At 48.7% G+C, this 21,909-nt stretch overlaps 1 protein-coding gene across 8 annotated transcripts in view; it reads right to left on the reverse strand.

Moving 5' to 3' along the window:
• CAMKK2 (calcium/calmodulin dependent protein kinase kinase 2) overlaps positions 1–21,909 on the reverse strand; it is a 60,597-nt gene that overhangs the window by 18,254 nt on the left and 20,434 nt on the right. For all 8 annotated transcript variants that reach the window (XM_008957764.6, XM_057299544.1, XM_034934664.2 and 5 more), the window contains exons 2-9: positions 18,579–19,108; positions 15,416–15,463; positions 14,058–14,111; positions 13,199–13,250; positions 8,305–8,438; positions 4,800–4,836; positions 261–282; positions 28–116 (exon numbers count right to left, since the gene is read on the reverse strand). In XM_008957764.6, coding sequence (XP_008956012.3) covers positions 28–116; positions 261–282; positions 4,800–4,836; positions 8,305–8,438; positions 13,199–13,250; positions 14,058–14,111; positions 15,416–15,463; positions 18,579–19,049 — 907 coding nt within the window. In that variant the 5' untranslated portion in view covers positions 19,050–19,108. The remainder of the gene's footprint in view (positions 1–27; positions 117–260; positions 283–4,799; positions 4,837–8,304; positions 8,439–13,198; positions 13,251–14,057; positions 14,112–15,415; positions 15,464–18,578; positions 19,109–21,909) is intronic.

Below are 21,909 nucleotides of genomic sequence, written 5' to 3' on the forward strand. Positions count from 1 at the left end.
GAGAGCCCTCCCGCAGGCCCTGCTCACAGTACTCGATGCCTTTGATCAGATCCTGGAAGTAGAAACGGGCCTGGTCTTCAGAGAGTGGTTTGAGGGTGGGCACTTCCATCACGGGCCTGAAAGGTCGACACTCGTGTGAAACACAAAGCAGACCCGCCAGCCCTTGCCCTCTCTCATGAGCAGAGCCCAGTGGCACCTCACTCAGCTATGCAGCTACAGAAGCTTCTTGCATCACCCCTGCTGGGAGCTGGGACACTCACCCTTGGTTGACCAGTTCGAACACTGTAGGGAAGAAAAGGGTGAAACTGTTACATGGGAAACTGAACATCCATCTCTCTCTGTCCTCCCCACCTCCCAACCACCTCCAGAAACACCAAGAAAGACAGAAACTAGTATTAGAGCTGGGGAGAGGAACAGTCCACTGAACCAAGCTGGCCAAGGTCCTGCTTTGCTAAATTTCCATCAGAAGGCAAAGAACCAGGGATTTCTGACGTCCCCAGGCCCACAGTCTGGCTTGACTTCTAGTGCTCAAATTGGCCCAGGATCCACTGGTCAAAGAAAACACGGCAGGGGGCTGGGCACGGTGGCTTACGCCAGCGTAATCCCAACACTCTGGGAGGCCGAGGTGGGCGAATCACCTGAGGTCAAGAGCTCGAGACCAGCCTGGCCAACGTGGCAAAACCCTATCTCTACTAAAAATACAAAAATCAGCCGGGCGTGGTGGCAGGTGCCTGTAATCCCAGCTACTTGGGAGGCTGAGGCACAAGAATCACTTGAACCTGGACAGCGGAGGCTGTAGTGAGCCAAGATTGCGCCACTGCACTCTAGCCTGGGCAACAGAGCAAGAATGTCCCAAAAAAAAAATTTCTTTGAGATGAAATTTACGTAACATAAAATTACCCATTTTAAAGCATGCAATTGAGTGGCATTTAGTATATTCACAATGTTGGGCAATCATCACAACTATCTAGTTCCAGAACATTCTCATCACCTCAAAAGAAAACCTCATACCCATTAGCAGTCACTCCCTATTCTTCCCTCCCTCAATCCCCTGGCTACCACCAATCTGTTTCCTGTCTCTATAGATTTGCCTGTTCTGGACATTTCATATAAATGGAATTGTACACTATGTGGCCTTTTGTGTCTGGCTTCTTTCACTTAGCATCATTAGCACGTTTTTAAGGTTCATCCACACTGGTGCATGGATCAGTGCTTCATTCCCTTTAATGGCTGAATAATATTCCATTGTATGGATAGACCACATTTTCTTTGTCCATTCATCTGTTGAGGGGCATATGGACTGTTTTTACTTTTTGGCTGTTGGGAAGTGCTGCAATGAACGTTCGTGTACATGGATATGTTCACGTGTGGATATCTGTTTTTGGTTCTTTTGGGTATATACCTAGGAGTGGAATTGCTGGGTCACGTGGTATAGTTATTTAATTTGATTCTGCTATGACAAGCATAAATTGGAATACAAGGCTGTACTTTAGGAAGTTAAAAAAAATAAAAAAGAGCACAGTCGATTTCAAAATCCAGTGGAGGATGACTCTGGGGTTGCTTGTTGTTCTGGAATCATACACCCACAATGAGATGAGCATGTAATAGAAACCAGAGGGGATACCCCATTTTCCATGATGGGATTATTATGCATTGCATGCTGGTATTAAAACATCTCATGTAACCTATCACTATATCCACCTACCATGTACCCACAAAAATTAAAAAAACTTTTTTTTTTTTTTTTGAAATGGAGTCTTGCTCTGTTGCCCAGGCTGGAGTGCAGTGGCACGATCTTGGCTCACTGCAACCTCTGCCTCCTGGCTTCAAGCAATTCTTCTGCCTCAGCCTCCCGAGTAGCTGGGACTACAGGCACCTGCCACCACACCCAGCTAATTTTTTGTATTTTTAGTAAAGATGGGGTTTCACCGTATTGGTCAGGCTGGTCTCAAACTTCTGACATCAGGTGATCCACCCGCCTCGGCCTCCCAAAGTGCTGGGATTACAGGCAAAAAATTTTTTTTAAAATGAAACCAAAGGGTTGTTTCAAAGCTCTCCAAGGGCTGAGGTGGCCAAGGGGAACAGGGAAGCTACTCAGCCAAAAAGAAGGCTTAAAGGTTCTGATCAGGAAAAGAACTGAACTCTCCCAGGCCTTCCCCATCTTCAGTTTCATCAACCAGTGTGAGTTAGGGCAGATTTGCCATTGCTTCAGGCTGTAGTTAAAAACAAAGGCAATGCTGCTAAGGTACAGCTTCTACAGACAACCCAGCGCTGGCCCCCTCAGCTCTGGCCTTTCCTGCCTTGGTTATTTAAGTCTTCACTTGCAAGCTTCATGAATTTCTGCACCATCTTCCCACCCACCCAAGCACCATAAATCAGGTGGCATGAGGGAGGGTGGCCTGTTGAAACAGGTCTATTTTCAGTCGCTGACAGTTCAACCACTTTTGGGGCTGAGCAGTGGGTGGGAATTTTTTAACCTCTAGAAATAGAGATCGAGTTTTCTACCTTTTTTTTTTTTTCTGAGACAAAGTCTAGCTCTGTCACCCAGACTGGAGTGCAATGGCACGATCTCGGTTCACTGCAACCTCCGCTTCCCAGGTTGAAGTGATTCTCCTGCTTCACCCTCCCAAGTAGCTGAGATTACAGGCATGCGCCACCACATCTGGCTAATTTTGTATTTTTAGCAGAAACATGGTTTCACCATGTTGGTTAGGTTGGTCTCGAACTCCTGACCTCAGGGGATCCACCCGCCTTGGCCTCCCAAAGTGCTGAGATTACAGGCATGAGCCACCACACCCAGCCCCCTCCCCCACCTTTTTTTGTTTTATTGAGACAGGGTCTTGCTCTGTCGCCCAGGCTAGAGTGCAGTGGCACAATCATAGCTCACTGCAGCCTCAAACTCCTGGCCTCAAGCAATCCTCCCACCTCAGCCTCCCAAGTGCTAGGGTTACAGGCATAAGCCACCGCACCTGGACTGAGTTTTCTGCCCTTTGCATGTCAGGCCTGTAGCTGCAGACCCTTCCTGATACCTACTACCTGGCCTCATGCACTGCCCTGTCTGTCTCAGGCTCACACGGCTGTGGCTGGAAAGTAAAATATAACCGTGTCAGGATTTTCAAAACCACTGGAATCACATACCCCAAATTAGCATGGCTTTCTGCAACTGCCACCTCGAGGAGTGAAAAACTGTCCCTGCAGCTGCCCAGCTCAAGCAGATCACGAAACTCCTCTTTGAGGCTTGGACCATGTTCTCTTTATTCTCATTCCACCCATCAGCTCAAACCCCCCAATAGCTTCCATCACTCTCAGAGTCAAAGCCAATTTTTTTTTTTTTTTTTTTTTTGAGACAGTCTCACTTTGTTACCCAGGCTAGAATGCAGTGGCGCCATCTTGGCTCCCTGCAACCTCCGCCTCTCAGGTTCAAGTGATTCTCGTGCCTCAGCCTCCTGAGTAGCCAAGATTATAGGTGCACACCCCCATGCCCAGCTAATTTTTGTATTTTTAGTAGAGACAGGGTTTCGCTATGCTGCCCAGGCTGGTCTCAAACTCCTGAGCTCAGGTGATCCACCCGCTTGGACTCCCAAAGCGCTGGGATTACAGGGGTGAGCCACTGTGCCCGATCCAAGTTCTTTACAATGTTGTAAAATACCTTCTGCCACCTGGTCCCTACTGTTCTGCCCAAATGTCACCTTGGTGAGACATTCCCTGGGGAGCCACTGTATTTCTCCATCCCCCAACCCAAAACTGGCGGCCCCTCGTGTCCTGCTCGGGGTTTTTGTTTTGTTACAGTGTTGTCGCTTTCAAAACCCATGCATCACACTCAGGTGCGCTCCCCAAGGACAGGGGGTTTTGAATGTTGTCCCTGATGAACCTACAGCAGGGTCTGACAAATTGTAACATTTGTTGAATGAACAAAGGCACGCCTCAGAAAGAGCTCAAAGCCATTCTGACCTGGATCTGGGGTCCCAAGTGAGAGAATTATGCTAAGAATGCCATTCTGGGCCAAAATGACTTTTGGCATATTGTGATTTCTGCTGTATCTCCCCAAACTTCATTTATTTGCCTACTATGTTTATAATCTGGCCATACCTATATGCCGCATCAATTATTTATTGAATGTTTTTCTTTAAATTGACTCAGTTTTTAATTTTTTAGCCTTGTCCTAGATGATAATATCCATGAAATTATGAGTTTGGGGTGCTGGTTATAGTTTTTCCTATACAATGTTAAATTAAATATAAAATTGTTTTTCTACCGTTTTTCTGTGTACCACCTAGAACAGTGCCCACCATATAGGAGGTTGTCAATAAATACATGCTTTGGGAGGCCAAGGCAGGAGGATCTCTTGGGCCCAGGCATTTGAGGCCAGGCTGGACAACATAGTGACACTTTGTCTCTAGAAAAATTTTAAAAATTAGCTGGTTATGGTGGCCCATGCCTATAATCCAGCTACTCAGGAGGCTGAGGTGGGAGGATCACTTGAGCCTGAGAGATCAAGGCTGCAGTGAGCTGTGATCACACCACTGAACTGTAAGCCTGGGCAACGGAGCAAGACCCTGACTCAAAAAAAATAAATACATGCAAATGAATGAATAGGATCAGATAAATTTCCAGCAAGAACTCCCTTCCACCTGCTGATCCCAACCAGGGGTGTGGCCTCCGGTGGGGCCAGCTGGACCAGGAAAGGGAAAGCTGTCTTTGGTGGAAGGTGCCAGGGCACAGGCTGCCTCGAGAGGACCCCTGGGCATTGGCAGGTGTGGTGCCTGGGTGAGGGTGGCAGAAGAAAAGGGCTTCCTTACCCATGTACAGATGGTCCTCATTGGGGTCATCCAGGACCTTGGCACAGCCACATGGAATAGGCAGGAGACGGATGGCGGGGGAGAAAAAGAGAGAATAGATATGAGCAGGGAGGAGGCAGCATCCACGTGGCTGCGTTTGCCAACAGGAGGGCTGCATTTGGCAGCGTGTTTCCCAGTTAAGATGGAAGATAGGGAAAACCCCCAGAGTGTGAGATCCTAATGGCTATTCGGAAAATAAATGCCTCTCTGTCTGATCCTCAAGGATCTGAACACTCAGAAAGGAGGTCGCAAAAGGGAGGGGCCAAAATACTCCCCTGGAAATATCTCATGCTTGAATAAGAATCCAGCCTATCTCCGGCTGGGCGCAGTGGCTCATGCCTGAAATCCCAGCACTTTGGGAGGCCGAGGCGGGCGGATCACCTGAGGTCGGGAGTTCAATACCAGCCTGACCAACATGGAGAAACCCCATCTCTACTAAAAATACAAAATTAGTCCGGTGTGGTGGTGCATGCCTGAGTAATCCACCTACTCAGGAGGCTGAGGCAGGAGAATCGCTTGAACCTGGGAGGCAGAGGTTGCAGTGAGCCACGATCACGCCATTACACTTCAGCCTGGACGACAGAGCAAGACTCTGTCTCAAAAAAAAAAAAAAAAGAATCCAACCCATCTCCTAGGAGACAACGGTGTTCAGGGTGAAAATTCAAATCCTATCTGGGCTCAAGTGACTCCACGAAGCCTCCCCATTGCCCCTAACCCCACAGGAAATGATGTCTCCCTGCCCAGAACAGCCACAGCACTTTCTCTCTCTCCAAAGGGCAGGCACCAGGCTACATCCACCTTGATTTCCTCGGTGGCGTCCTGTACAGGGCACGGCATACAGAAGGTGCCCAGGGAATATCTGATGAATGAACAAACAGATGGGCTGGCAAAGAGTCTTGTTGGGTGAAAAGGCCAAATGCCATAGGGCAGCGGAGAGAAAAGACACCCTGCCAGGACCCAGGGCCCCTCGCTAACCAAATGCCCTTGGGCTTCCTCGAAAATGGCCAACTCTAGCACCAGTGAGTCGAGATTGTGTCACTTAGTGTGACCGGTGGTGATGGCCTGCAACTGCCATCTCTCTTCTTTGGGAAGAAACAAATGCAGCCTCCCTGGCTAGACTAGTCCCCCTGATTCTTCCCCCCTCACGTCCGCTTTCTCCAGTCACCCAAGATCAATAAGACAACAGGCCCCAAGAAAGGGAGGCACCCTAGGCAGAGCCTGGGCTAGCAGCCTGAAGCCCTGAGCCATGCCCTGTGGGGAAGGCACACCCAGGGCCTTGTCCGCCTAGAGTTCTGCACCAGATGAGTCCCAGGCAAAGTGGTAGCTAGCCCTCACATCTCCCGAAGGCACCGTGTACTCCCCCAAACAGAGGCTTCCAGCCCTTTCCACATGCAGCTCCCTGCCCTGCAATGCCTTTCCGTGACTTCTCATCCAGGAACCACCACGGCCATCTCAAACATCACTTCCTCTAAGAGGCCTCTCCCAGCTTCTCCCAGTGAGCTGGCTGCCCCCGCTTTGTACTCCCATGGCACTCTGAACATCCAGCACGGTGACAAGTCCTTGTCGTCTAGAACAGAGGTGCTCCAAACACAATCTGGAGATGTCTGCAGATCCCCAAGATGCTTCATGGAGTTTACAAGGTTCACTATTTTCACTTTAAAACGAAGACAGTATTTGCCTTTTTGACTATCATTCTCCACTAGTCTACAGGGTTTTCCAGAAACCTGATGATATGTGATGTCACAAAACATTGAATGCAAAAGCAGAGATGAGAATCCAAATGTCTCCTATCAAACCAAACAGTAACCCAAAAAAAGGCAAAAATGAAAAATGAAGCCACTCTTCTACTTTTTATTTTTCATAAAAATGTATTACTCAGCCGGGTGCAGTGGCTCACTCCTGTAATCCCAGCACTTTGGGAGGCCAAGGCGGCTGGATCACGAGTTCAGGAGATCAAGACCATCCTGACTAACACGGTGAAACCCCATCTCCATTAAAAATACAAAAAATTAGCCGGGCGTGCTAGCGGGCACCTGGAGTCCCAGCTACTTGGGAGGCTGATGCAGGAGAATCACTTCAACCCAGGAGGCAGAGGTTGCAGTAAGCTGAGATCATGCCACTGCACTCTAGCCTGGGCAACAGAGTGAGACTCCGTCTCAAAAAAAAAAAAAAAAATGTATTACTCATGTTAATACGCAATAAGCTTATTGTTCTCTTTTTGTTTTTTTCTTTTCTTTTTTAGAAACAGGGTCTCACTCTGTCTCCCAGGCTCAAGTGCAGTGGCACAATCATGGTTCACTGTAGCCTCAAACTCCTGGGCTGAAGTGATTCTCCCACCTCGGCCTTCGGAATAGCTGGGACCAAAGGCGTGCACCACCATACCGGGCTAATTTTTAAAATTTTTTGTAGAGACAAGGTTTCGCCATGTTGCTCAGGCTGGTCTCAAACTGCTGTCCTCAGGTGATCCTCCCACCTCAGCCTCCCAAAGTGCTGGGATTATAGGCGTCAGCCATCGTGCCCAGCCTATTGTTTTTAAATAATTAATAGTTTAAATTTTCTCAGTTTTAAATTATAATGTGGTAGATATTAATAAATATAACTCATATAAGTGAAAGTGCTTTTGGGTCTTCAAAAAAATTTTTTTTTTTTAGAGACAGAGTTTCACTCTTGTTGCCCAGGCTGGAGTACAATGGCGTGATCTCAGCTCACTGCAACCTCTGCCTCCCCAGTTCAAGCGATTCTCCTGCCTCAGCCTCCCGAAGTGGCTGGGATTACAGGCACCCGCCACCACGCCCAGCTAATTATTTTGTATTTTTAATCGAGTACAAAGGCATCCTGAGACCAAAAAGTATGAGAACGGCTGATCTAGAGCAGGGGCTGGCAAACTACAGCATGTGGGCCAAATTCAGCCCTCTGTCTGGTTTGTTTGTTTGTTTGTTTTGTATTTTTAGTAAAGACAGGGTTTCACCATGTTGGCCAGGCTGGTCTCAAACTCCTGATCTCAAGTGATCTGTCCACCTCGGCCTCCTAGAGTGCTGTCATTATAAGCATGAGCCAGTGCACCCGGACTTGTTTTTGTAAATAAAGTTTTACTGGAACACAGCCATGCCATTTGTTTACATCATGTGTGTGGCTGCTTTTGCGCTATGACTACCCATATGTGTAAATAGAAAGAGAACCAGCTTCAAAGAGACAGAAATGGGTGAAGGGATCCCTCTGAGCCTCAATTCCTTTGTCTGTAAAATGAGAGTAATAAATATCTGACAGAAAAACAAAGCAGGCAAAAGAAAGAAGGGAAAAAATAGTTAATGTGAGTAACAAATACTCTTAGGGAGCAGTAAATACAACTCAGCCCTGCAGTGAGCGGTCTGGTGTGACCTGGCTCTCCCTGGAAACCAGTGGCGGGGTGTTTGGGTATTAACAAAGCCAGGGCCTCCGTCCCTCCTGGGCGCCTCCACCCTTTTACCTCCACCAGCTTCACCACATTGGGGTGGTCCAGCTTCTTGAGGATGGCAATTTCCTGGTACACCTGCTCAATGGGGCCCCTGGGCTGGATGCAGCCTCCAGGAGCTGGCCGGGTGCCTCGGGGTGGGGGGCGACCTGAAGGAAACAAAAACAGACCCAGGGTCAGGGCAAAGAGACTTTCCTCCGCAGAGGGCAGCTGCAGGTGGGATGCCAAAAGGTGGGATGCCAAAAAGCCACTCTGCAGGGCTGGAGTGGCTGCTGCCACCAGGGGCTTTAACTAGCCCTCTCCTCCTCTGTCTCCTCTGCTGCTGGAAGTGAGTGAGGGCGGAGCCCTCGGCCGTCCTATGAATTCCCTCCTTCCCGTCACATCCCCAGTCCATGCCCTGGTCCACAGTGAAAGGCAGGAGTGCTGAGGCAACTGCAGTCTAGCTCAGCAATCTCAACACCCAGGGTGAGTCAATCACTTCCCCTCTCTGGGCTCAGTTTTTGCAGTCCATAAAATGGACATAAACATTAACTCTTATCTCCTTAACTCATAGCACAGATGGCTGGCTGGGCGCTATGGCTCATGCCTGTGATCCCAGCACTTTGGAAGGCTGAGGCGGGTGGATTTCTTGAGCCCAGGAGTTCAAGACCAGCCTGGGCAACACGGCAAAACCCTGACTCTATAAAAATCACAAAAAATTAGGGCCGGGCACAGTGCCTCATGCCTGTAATCCCAGCACTTTGGGAGGCCGAGGCGGGTGGATCACGAGGTCAGGAGATTGAGACCATCCTGACTAACACAGTGAAACCCTGTCTCTACTAAAAATACAAAAAATTAGCCGGGCGTGGTGGTGGGCGCCTGTAGTCCCAGCTACTCGGGAGGCTGAGGCAGGAGAATGGCGTGAACCTGGGAGGCGGAGCTTGCAGTGAGCCAAGATAGCGCCACTGCACTCGAGCCTGGGCGACACAGCAAGACTCCGTCTCAAAAATAATAATAATAATAATAAAAATCACAAAAAATTAGCCAGGTATGGTGGCACGTGCCTGTGGTCCCAGTTACTCAAGAGGCTGGGGTGGGAGGATCACCTGCGCCCAGGAAGATCAAGCCTGCAGTGAGAAGTGATCATGCCAGTGCACTCAGCCTGGGTGACAGAGCGAGACCCTATCAAAACAAAAAACAAAAAACAAAAAAAAACAAAAACTAAATAGCACTGATGTAAAATGAAGCCAGGGAGAAGAAAAGAAGCAAGCATCAGGAGAGAAAAACAAAAGGCTATCTAGAAAAGAGAGGCACTCAGGCCACCGCTTGATCCTGCAGTAAACAATAGGCAAGTCACAAGGATGCACAGGCCCACAGTGAAAACCCTCACGATGGCACACATCCCATGTAAGTAAGGCTCTGAGTGTGACTAACAGCATAGAACAGGGATGTGATCGGCCTTGGAAAAGCAAAGACAAAAGTACAGGCGTCAGAGGGAGGATGTGAAAGGAGGAAAGCTGAGTTCAAAGGAAAAGGGAGGGCGTGGGGAGGTGGGAGACACTCGCCATATAGCTGGAGAGAGGGGAAAGTGGTGGGTGTGTGTCCACAGAGGAGCTGACCATCAGGAGAGCGTTCCACTGCCTGCTGGGGAAAGGGAGGTGCTACGGTCAGGATGTTTGTGCTCCTCCAAAATTCATATGTCAAAACCTAATCCCCAACGTGATGGTATTAGGAGATGGGACATTTGGGAGAAGAGTAGGTCACGAGGATACAGCTCTCATGAATGAGATTAGTGCTGTTATAAAAGAGACCCCAGGCTGGGCGCAGTGGCTCAGGCCTGTAATCCAAGCACTTTGGGAGGCCGAGGTGGGTGGATCATGAGGTCAGGAGATCGAGACCATCCTGGCCAAACCCCGTCTCTACTAAAAATACAAAAATTAGCCAGGTGTGGTGGTGCACGCCTGTAGTCCCAGCTACTTGGGAGCCTGAGGCAGGAGAATCGCTTGAACCCAGGAGGTGAAGGTTGCAGTGAACCAAGATTGCGCCACTGTACTCCAGCCTGGTGACAGAGTGAGACTCTGCAACTCCGTCTCAAAAAAAAAAAAAAAGACCCCAAAGAGCTGTCTAGCCCCTCTGCCATGTAAGGATGCGGTCAGAAGGCACTACCTATGTTTGTTTGTCTGTTTTGAGACAGGGTCTGTCTACCAGACTGGAGTGCAGTGGCGCAATCAAGAATCACTGCAGCCTTGAACTCCCAGGCTCAAGGGATCCTCCCGCCTCAGCCTCCCGAGTAGCTAGGACTACAGGTGCACACCACCATGCCCAGCTAATTTTTAAATTTTTGGTAGAGACAGGGGTCTCACTACATTGCCCACACTGATCTCAAACTCCTGGGCTCAAGTGATTTGCCCACCACGGCCTCCCAAAGTGCTGGCGTGAGCCACCGCTCCCGGCCTGAGATGGTGCTAACTATGAACCAGCCTCCAGAAGTGTGAGAAATAAATATCGGTTAGGTTAAGCCACCCAGTCTCTGGTACGTTGTTACAGGACACCATTTGTTATTTTGTTAAGACAGGAGGTAAGAAGGAGTGTTTAAGCAAGTGAAATCCTCTACTGTCACTGGAAGAAGCCAGAAGCAGATGTCAAAAATTGATAATAGTGATGTGAGGATTATGACCTGGTGCAGCATTTGGATAAGCAGGATAAACCAGGGTCCTACTACTATTAGGATGGGGTTTGTTTGCTCTTTTTTTTTTTTTTTTTTTTTTTGAGATGGAGTCTCGCTCTATTGCCTAGGCTGGAGTGCAATGGCGCGATCTCGGCTCACTGTAACCTCCGCTTCCCAGGTTCAAGCAATTCTCTGCCTCAGCCTCCCGAGTAGCTGGGATTACAGGTGCCTACCACGCCCGGCTACTTTTTGTATTTTTAGTAGAGATGGGGTTTCACCATCTTGACCAGGCTGGTCTTGAACTCCTGACCTCGTGATCCACCCGCCTCAGCCTCCCAAAGTGCTGGGATTACAGGCATGAGCCACCACGCCCGGCTGTTTGTTCTTATCTAATTTCTCTTTTTGGCCCAAGCTGACATTTTGCCCAGCAATGCTGGCAGGGAGCTTATGTTGAAGCAGCTTCTGATACGCTCACCTGCAGCCTATCATCTGACCACACACAGGAGCTACCAGCAACTAAAAGTGCTAAAAGCCAAGGCTGCCTATAGGAGAAGGAAAGAGGTCAGCAAGAAACTGGTCTCCATGATGAGCCCTCCTGTGCTCTGGCCCTTTTTTTTTTTTTTTTTTTTTTGGTAGATATTATTCAAATACCTCGTGGTATTTAAACTTTTTTAATTTATCTTTTTTTTTTTTTTTTTTTTTTTTTGAGAGATGGAGTCTCAGTCTGTCGCCCAGGCTGGAGTGCAGTGGCGCAATCTCAGCTCACTCCAACCTCCGCCTCCCGGGTTCCAGCGATTCTCCTGCCTCAGCCTCCCGAGTAGCCAGGGATTTACAGGTGCATGCCACCACGCCTGGCTAATTTTTGTATTTTTTAGTAGACGCAGGGTTTCACCATATTGGCCAGAATGATCTCAAACTCCTCACCTCGTGATCCACCCACCTTGGCCTCCCAAAGTGCTAGGATTATAGGCGTGAGCCACCGTGCCCTGCTAAATTTACCATTTTAAAATGTGTATTTTAATGGTTTTTAGTGCTGACAAGGTTGTGCAACCATCACCATTATCTATTGCATTTTTTTTTTTTTCTTTTTTTGAGATGGAGTCTTGCTCTGTCACCCAGGCTGGAGTGCAGTGGCATGATCTCGGCTCACTGCAACCTCCACCTCCTTGGTTCATGCAATTCTGCCTCAGCCTCCTGAGTAGCTGGGATTACAGGCACACACCACTACACTCAGCTAGTTTTTCTATTTTTAGTAGAGATAGGGCTTCAGCATGTTGGGCCTGGCTGGTCTTGAACTCCTGACCTCAAGTGATCCACCCGCCTCGGCCTCCCAGAGTGCTGGGATTACAGGTGTGAGCCACCGTGCCCGGCCAACTGCAGAATATTTTCAATGCCTCCCTAAATATCTATATACATATCTGATATCTATCAGCATTCACCCCTCATTTCCCCTGTTTCCCAGAGCCCCTAGCAATCACAAATCTACTTTTGTTCCTATGGATTGGCCTATTCTGGGTATTTCACATAAACAGAATCACATAATATGTGAGCTTTTGTGTTAGGCTTCTTTCACTTAGCATAATGTCTTTAAGACCCCTCTGTGTTGGGGCATGAATTGGTACTTCATTACTTTTCATGGCTGAATAATATTCCATTGGATGCATATATATACTCTATTCATATTACTTTTCATGGCTGAATAATATTCCATTGGATGCATATATGCTCTATTCATATTACTTTTAATGGATGAATATTCCACTGGATGCATATATACTCTATTCATTCTCTGAAGCCGTATGTGCTGTTTCCACTTTTTAGTTATTGTGACTAAACCTGCTATGAACATTCACATACAAGCTCCTGGGTGAACATGGATGTTCCGTTCTCTTGGGTATATAAGTAGGAGTGAAACTACTGAGTCATATGGTAACACCATGTTTAACTTTTTGAGGAATTGCCAGTGTTTTCCTCTATTGGATTTTTTAACTTGATACCTATATAACTTTAATAAATATTTTTATTTTATCATTTTTTGAGACAGAGTCTTGCTCTGTCACCCAGGCTGGAGTGCAGTGGTACGATCTTGGCTCACTGCAAACTCCCCCTCCCAGGTTCAAGCAATTCTTGTGCCTCAGCCTCCCAAGTAGCTGGAACTACAGGCATGTGGCACCATGCCCAATGCAATGGTTCCCATTCAGGGTGCTCTGCCCTGTCTTGTCCCAGCCCCTGTACCTAAGAACAAAGGCCCGCCAAACTCACGTGGAAAGCCGGCCTGCCGGATCAGCTTCTTTTTGGACAGCACCTTCATTGCCTGCAGGAAAATGAAGGACAGTACCTTTAGCCAGGTCCTGGTTAAAGCAGGGAGGAAAAGCGGAAGGAGGGCGCAGTGGGGGTTCCTCTACTCCAAAGCCGGCCCAAGCTTCTGGCCCCCTGGCAGGCTCAGGTCAACAGGGTGAGCCCCTCATTACCAGAGAGGGTCAAGCAGCCATGGGGTTGTAGGGAGGCTGGACTCCTGGGGTGCCTCCAGCCCTGAGGTGTTCCTGAGGCTCACGGTCGCCTCTCTCAGCTGGGAAACCACGAGCCTCGGGACTTGCTGCCATCGAATCAAAACACAAGTGAGCTGCAGCGATGGGCAAAGGAGGGGCAGGACTGGTTGTTTTACACATGGGGAAACTAAGGCTCAGCTGTTTTACACAAGGGGAAACTGAGGCTCAGCTGTTTTACACATGGGGAAATGTCACTTGTCAAGGTCACATGGTTGGCACACGATAGAGTCAGGTTCAAAACTACGCTGGACTGACTCCAAAGCCACCCACACAGACATCTGTCTCACTGCTGCCTTGTTCTCAATACTATGGAGGATGCAGAGATGACAGCTCAGAGGAAGGGCATAAAAGCCTTTTGCTGAATGAGTAACTTTTTCTGGGCCAATCTCCTCACCTCCCCATTTTCCTATCTCTAAAATGGGCATACCACTTCCTTCCTAAGGCACAAAATAAACATGACCTAAGAATAAAATGAGACAACAGCTAGGAAAACTTTCCAGTAAGCTGAGTGCTGGAAAGGAGGCTTTTCTGTGGATAAGGATGGGGGGAGGGAGGAGAATGCGGATACTCACATAGTAGGTATTGTCATTTTCATTGTAGGCCAACTTGACGACACCATAGGAGCCCTGGATAAAGGGAGATGCCCATGACATACTATCCAGAAGTTAAGATCTGCAAAATGAGAACCCTAATACAGACGTTGCAAACCGGCAGCCCATTGGTCAAACCTGTCCCGCAACTGTATTTTGTTGGAGCCCAGGTTTTTACAAAGTTTGGATTAGTTGCCAAGATTTAAAAACAGAAAGATCTGGGCGGAGCACAGTGGCTCATACCTGTAATCCCAATACTTTGGGAGGCCGAGGTAGGCGGATCACTTGAGGTCAGGAGTTTGAGACCAGCCTGTCCAACATGGTGAAACCCCGTCTCTACTAAAAATACAAAAATTAGCCGGGGCATGGTAGCAGCACCTGTAATCCCAGCTACTCAGGGGGCTGAGGCTTGAGAATCACTTAAACCCGAAAGCAGAGGCTGCAGTGAGCCAAGATTTCGGCACTGTACTCCAGCCTGGGCAACACAGTGAAATTCAGTCTCAAAAAAAACAGAAAGGTCTGATATAAAAATCTATATTCCTTGCCAGGCACGGTGGCTTACACCTGTAATCCCAGCACTTTGGGAGGCCAAGGCGGGCAGATCACTTGAGGTCAGGTTTGAGAACAGCCTGGGCAACATAGTGAAACCCTGTCTCTACAAAAATTAGCCAGGTGTGGTGGTGCACACCTGTACTCCCAACTACTTGGGAGGCTGAGGCAGGAGAATCGCTTGAGCCTAGGAGGCAGAGGTTGCAGTGAGCCGAGATTGCACCACTGCGCTCCAGCCTTGGTGATAGAGCAAGACCCTGTCTAAAAAAAAAAAAAAAATCAAGATTCCTAGTTTCTTTTGAAAAAATGGAAAGATCTAGCTATATGTAGCCCTCATTTCCATATGTTAATGGTTTGCCACCGTCCTTACCACTCCCTACTACCTTACAGCTGGCATGCCTCACTCCTTTATATTACTTACTTGTTTTCTATTGGCATTTGGATTTTTGACCATGGTGATGATACCCCCCATTAGCTAAAACAAAAGCAAAACTAGATGTCAGAGTACCTCGGGGTGAAACAAAACCCCAAATGTATTGGGGATGTAACTATCACCAAGGCGATATGGAATTTCATTGGAAGCTTTCTGAGCTTCTGCAGAAACATATTCAATTTTAAGATACAAGAAAACAAAACTAAACCAAAAACCTAGATCATTGATGACAAAACCCTCTCCACCAACCTCGCCTTCAAAGACTCCTCTCCTGCTCCCAGCTTTACCCCGTTCCCTCCACAGTATCTGAATGACCCTGGTGAATGCAGAAAGCCAGCCTAGCCCTGGGGATATTTACCTTTCCAATTTCATCCTTCAGGGTATACTGATTCAGCTGCACACAGTCCTAGAGAGTAAGCAGAGACACGTGGAAAATGAATTTTAAGTTTGCAACTAGAGGCCAGGCACGGTGGCTCACGCCTATAAGCCCTTCAGGAGACCAAGGCGGGAGGATCACTTGAGTTCAGGAGTTCCAGACCAGCCTGGCCAACATGGTGAAATCCCGTCTCTATTAATAATATAAAAATTAGCCAGGCGTGGTGGTGGGCACCTGTAATCCCAGCTACTCAGGAGGCTGAGGCACGAGAATCGCGTGAGCCCAGGAGGTGGAGGTTGCTTGAGCGGAGATTGCACCATTGCACTCCAGCCTGGGCAAAAGAGTAAAAACTGTGTCTCAAAAAAAAAAAAAAAAAAAAGTTTGCAACTTGATACATTTCTCCAAATTAAACACACACAGGTAACCAGAACCCAAATCAAGAAAGAGAACATCCCCAGCTCCCAGAAGCCACTCGCACCTCTGCCCTCCCCCGGGTGGCCACTCTCTTGACTTCTAACAATACTGATTTTGCTTGTTGTACTTTGTCAAAATGTAACCACACACTGTGGACTCTTGTAAAACCCATTTTTTAAAGAAGGTTGTTCCTACTTTTAAAAAGTAAATTTTAAATCAAACAAGTAATCCTTGGCTACATTGTCCTGTAAAACATAAAGTGATACAAGAAAAGCAAGTCTGCGCAACCTTGGGGTAGACAAGGGTTTCTTAGATAATACAAAAAAGGTACAGACAAAAGAAACAAATGATAAATTGGACTTCACCAAAATTAAAACTCTGGCTTTTTTTTCTTTTTGAGATGGAGTTTTGCTCTTGTTGCCCAGGCTGGAGTGCAATGGCACAATCTCGGCTCACCGCAACCTCCGCCTCCCAGATTCAAGCAATTCTCCTGCCTCAGCCTCCCAAGTAGCTGGGATTACAGGCACCCACCACCATGCCCAGCTAAATTCTTTGTATTTTTAGTAGAGATGGGGTTTCTCCATGTTGGCCAGGCTGGTCTCTAACTCCTGACCTCAGGCGATCCTCCCACCTTGGCCTCCCAAAATGCTGGGATTACAGGCGTGAGCTACTGGGCCTAGCCTGTTTTGTTTTTTGTAGAGATGGGTCTTGCTATGTTGCCCAGGCTGGTCTCAAACTCCTGGTCTTAAGTGATCCTCCCGCCTCAGTCTCCCAAGTAGCTGGGATTACAGGCATAAGCCATTGCACCAGGCCTTGATAGTTTCTTAACAAACATCTGCCGTACCACAGGCCATTCTACCCAATAGAAGTGAAAATGTGTTTACAAAGACTTGCATATAAATATTAATAACAGCTTTAGTTGTAATAATAAAAAAATTGGAAGCAATCCAAATGTCCTTCCACAGGTAAATGAATAAACAAACTGTGGTACGTCCATACAATTGAAATTATTCAGCAATAAAAAGGAACAACAGATATACGCCACAACATGGATAAATCTCAAAATCATGATGCTGTGAAAGAAGCTAAGCTAAAAAGGAACCGTTGCTCATAGGTCCTAGATCTGTTTTTGGCTCATGCTGTGAATTCTCCCTCCTCTCAACTCTCCAGGGCCCAATTTTCATCTCCAATTATGAAAGTTTTTCCTGGCCTTCAAAATGTAGTCCCTATAGCCCCTTCAAAATCAGCCCCTTTGGCAGTGCACAGTGGCTCATGCCTGTAATCCCAGCACTTTGGGAGGCTGAGGCAGGTGGATCACTTGAGGTCAGGAGTTCGAGACCAGCCTGGCCAACATGGCATAACCCCATCTCTACTTAAAAAACAAACAAACAAAAAAATTAACTGGGCATGGTGGTGCACACCTGTAGTCCCAGCTACTCATGAGCTGAGGGAGGAGAATAGCTTGAACCTGGGAGGTGGAGGTTGCAGTGAGCCAAAATCACGCAACTGCACTCCAGCCTGGGTGACACAGCAACCCTCTGTCTCAACAACAACAACAACAACAAAAAGCCCCTTTAGAAAGGCATCCTGATGTTGGGTCTTCTTCCAATTAAATTCATTCGTTCCTTCAACAAATATTTTTGCGCTCCTACTATGCACCAGGTACTGTGCTAGGCTCTGGGGATGGGATAGGGTGTGGAGGTGGATGAAATTATCCTATGGAGCTTACGTTCTGGCTGGGTGGAGACAGGCAATAAACAACTAAACCAACGCACAGATAATCAGATGCTGATGAACGTTATGAAGGAAAGCAAATAGGGCCATGGGGCAGAGAGAGGCTGGAGGGTGCTTTAGGGAGGGTGGCCCGGGAAGCCTTTTGGAGGAGGTGATACTGGAGTTGAGACTTGGACATTATCGGAATAGGCCTTACAAAGTTGGCATGGGGTGGTGGGGGAGGTGGTTCCAAGCAGAAGGAACAGCGAGAGTACAGACCCAAGGCAAGAGCTTGGATTCCGAGGAATGTGAAGGCAGGAACAGAGGGAGCTTAGGGAGCTGGCAGCAGAATGGCAGGAGGGATGGGAAAGGGTCAGACCACACAGGGCCCTGTGAACCCTGGTGAGGATCTGAGTTCTCTCTATCCCCGCAGGGTTTACGGTAAGGGTCCTGTGAGAGATGCACAGCAAGCGCTGAACCCAGTGCCTGGTGCCAACACACACTCGGCCAGGCGGGTCGTCGCCAGGCTCTCAGTGACCCGCCTCATTCCATCACACCTTCGCCCACACCTCAGTCTCTTTGCTGGAGGCTCCCTCCGGCCCTGCAACTGCTCTGTCCACACAAACAGCGGGTCACACACACCTGCCCCAGCAGCCCTCACCCATGAGTATAAACACCCCAGCTCCCTTGCCCCTGGTGGGATGACTGAGGCTGCTGCTCTGTGCTGTTCCCCAGGGTCCCACGGAAGGAAAAAGCCCCAGCGGCCCACACTCCACACTGGTAACCGGCTCCATGACCCACCCTTTGCTGACTGCCTTCCCTTCCCCATGCTGATTCACGACCCCCCTAGGGCCCCTTTTTGGCCCCAGCTGCCCCCAACGTTCCCTGGAGTCAACTCCTAGGTCAACCGTGGCACTCAGATCCTTCTGGGGGAGCCCAACCTTCCACAGAGGCCCTGCTGGGGGCAGGGAAGGGCACCAGGGACCCCTAGGACCTGGCTCACCACCGGCTCACGCACCTGCATACCCGTGATGGAGACGTGGTGAGACTCCACTGTCGGCCGCCGGGGCAGCCGAGGCGAGGACTGCGGGGAGCTGACGGGTGAGTAGGGCAGGGACGGGCAGATGCAGCGTCCGTTCATGTCCAGGCTGCCACCGGCTGCCAGCCCACCCTGGGACCGCTCTTGCAGAGACAGCTTGCGACCGGAGAGGTGGGGCCGGGCCTGGGACCCGGAGGTGTCAAGGGGGACCTCTTGGCCATCGGCCTCCAGGGGCCGGTCCCGCGCCAAGCCGAGGTCCACAGCACAGCCCGGCTCACACTCGGTGACCACAATGAAGGACTCCATGCCCAGGTGGATGCTCAAGGATGAGAGGCCCCGCAGGGCCTCACAGGGCTTCTGGCTTTCGCTGCTGCTGCTGCCCCTGCCCCCCAGCTCATCCTGGGGGGCGGCCCGGTTGCTGCTGGGCTGGCTAGAGACACATGATGACATGGTGCATGCGCCAGCTTCATCCAGCACACTGGGGCACTCCCATCCGGCAGCGGAGCCACCTGCAGAAAGAGAAAGGGTCAGCTGGCCCAGCTCCTACAGGCAGGGACAGGAAAGGATCCCCTCTCCTCCTGGCCCAGGCTGCTGTCTAATTCCTGCCTCCAGTTGACATCCTAAAAAAATCTTGCAAAACATGGTGTGATCTGATCTGAGTCTATACAGAAAAGCAGAGTCTGCATCTTCTTATATTTTTTCTTTTATTATTTTTTCTTTTTTTTTCTTTTTTTTTTTTTGAGACAAGGTCTCTCCCTCTCTCTGTTGCCCAGGCTGGAGTACAGTGGTGCGATCATAGCTCACTGTACCCTTGAACTCCTAGGCTCAAGTGATACTCCCATCTCAGCCTCCCAAGTAGCTGGAACTACTTCTCACATACCATGACAATAATTCCTAACTCAATTCCTATAGGAACAAGTATAAGAAAACCCCCAAACAGAGCACACATATCCCCTACAGAATTGACAGCTGCTTCCAGCTCAAGCCAATTGTTGCTCGGCAGGAATCTGGGCCTACTATTGCTGGTCTTCCCTTTGTTTTTCCCAAGAGAAGCCCTAAGGAGGTTAATAAGTTTGCCTGACTTTTTATTTTTAAATGCTGGGCATTAACAATGCAGGTCAGGGCTGGACACGGTGGCTCACACCTGTAATCCCAGCATTTTGGGAGGCCAAGGCAGGCAGATTACTTGAGGCCAGGAATTCCAGATCAGCCTGGCCAACATGGTGAAACCTCATCTCTACTAAAAATACAAAAATTAGCCGGGCATGGTGGCGTGTGCCTGTAATCCCAGCTACTCAGGAGGCTGAGGCAGGAGAATCGCTGGAATCCAGGAGGCGGAGGTTGCAGTGAGCCGAGATCGTGCCACTGCACTCCAGCCTCAGCAATAGACCAAGACTGTATCAAAAAAAAAAAAAAAAAAAGGTCGGGGAGAATCAAGTATATGCCACAATATGAATGAACCTCTAAAATATTATGCTACCTGAAGGAAGCCAGTCACAAAAGGTCACATATATATGATTCTATTTATATGAAATTTTTAAAATATGCAACTCCACAGAGACAGAAAGTAGACTAATGGTTGCCTAGGACGATGGGGGTGGTGACATTAGTGGGTGTGGGGAATGGCTGCTTAATGGGCACAGGGTTTCCTTTTGGGGTGATCAAAACGTTTTGAAACTAGATAGAGGTAATGGTTGCACAGCATTGTGAACGTACTAAATGCCACTGAACTATACACTTCAAAATGGCCAACTTATGTTACATGAACTTATATCTCAATTTTTTAAAAAAGGCCAGGCACGGCAGCTCACGCCTGTAATCTCAGCACTTTGGGAGGACAGGGCGGGTGGATCATGAGGTCAGGAGTTCAAGGCCAGCCTGACCAACATGGTGAAACCCCATCTCTACTAAAAATACAAAAATTAGCCAAGTGTGGTAATGTACACCTGTAGTCCCAGCTACTCAGGAGGCTGAGGCAGGAGAATCACTTGAACCCGGGAGGCGGAGGTTGCAGTGAGCCGAGATCACGCCATTGCACTTCAGCCTGGATGACAGAGTGAGACTCCATCTCAAAAAAAAAAAAAAGAGAGAGAAGTCGGGCACAGTGGTTCATACCTGTAATCCTCCCAGCACTTTGGGAGGCCAAGGCAGGTGGATCACCTGAGGTCAGTAGTTCAAGACCAGCCTGGCCAACCTGGTGAAACCCCATCTCTACTAAAAATACAAAAATTACCTGGGCATGGTGGTGGGCACCTGTAATCCCAGCTACTCGGGAGGCTGAGGCAGGAGAATCACTTGAATCTGGGAGGTGGAGGCTGCAGTGACTGAGCCGAGATCGCGCCACTGCACTCCAGCCTGGGTGACTGAACAAGACTCATCTCAAAAAATAAAAATAAAAAAGATTAACACATCCCCTTAGGCTGTCAATTCTTACCGTCTCTGGGACAGAACATTAACCTTTGCTTAACGTGTTTGACAAATTCTGCTGGACAAATGTCACAGGTACCACTGGAATTCAGGGAGTACATTTGTGGACAGACACCTGTGGATGATGGCCACTCCATGCTAATCACCCACATCACAAAGGGTCTCTCTGGACCATCCTGGCCAACATGGTGAAACCCCGTCTCTACTAAAAATACAACAATAAGCCAGGAGTAGTGGCGCATGCCTATAATCCTAGCTACTGGAGAGGCCGAGGCAGGAGAAGTGCTTGAACCTGGGAGGCGGAGGTTGCAGTGAGCTGAGGTTGCACCACTGCACACCAGCCTGGCAACAGAGGGAGACTCCATCTCAAAAAAAAGGGCGGGGTGAGGGGTCTCTCTAGATGTCCCAGGAAAACAGTGAGGGCTCAGCAGAGATTTTATGAATGAATAAAATGGTATCTCCGATGACATTGGGAGGTAGTGGGGTAAAAGAGAGGAAGGTACAGACAGCGGAAAGCCAGAGCTCCCTGGAGGATCTGGCTGAGAGGCAGAAAATGTCCCTCAGCGCTCTCGGAACGGTCCTTCCAGAAGAACTGATGGAATAGCTACTATGCCAGGCATGTGGCAGGGAAAGCCCAACAGGAAAGGCAAAAGGGAAAAACCCAACGTCCCAGCCCTGACACGGGCCTGACTCATGCACACAGAGTGGTGGTAAGAGAACGCCAAAGAGTCCAATCATGCGGCAAGATGTTCAACCCCATAGTAAGAGAACTGCAAATTCAAACTACAATCAGGCAGTCTGGTGGCTCCCCAAAAAGTTAAACGTAGAGTTGCCATATAACCAGCAATTCCTCTCCTAGGTATAGACCCAAAAGAATTGAAGG

Source organism: Pan paniscus, chromosome 10, assembly GCF_029289425.2.
Source record: "Pan paniscus chromosome 10, NHGRI_mPanPan1-v2.0_pri, whole genome shotgun sequence".
Taxonomy (NCBI): domain Eukaryota; kingdom Metazoa; phylum Chordata; class Mammalia; order Primates; family Hominidae; genus Pan; species Pan paniscus.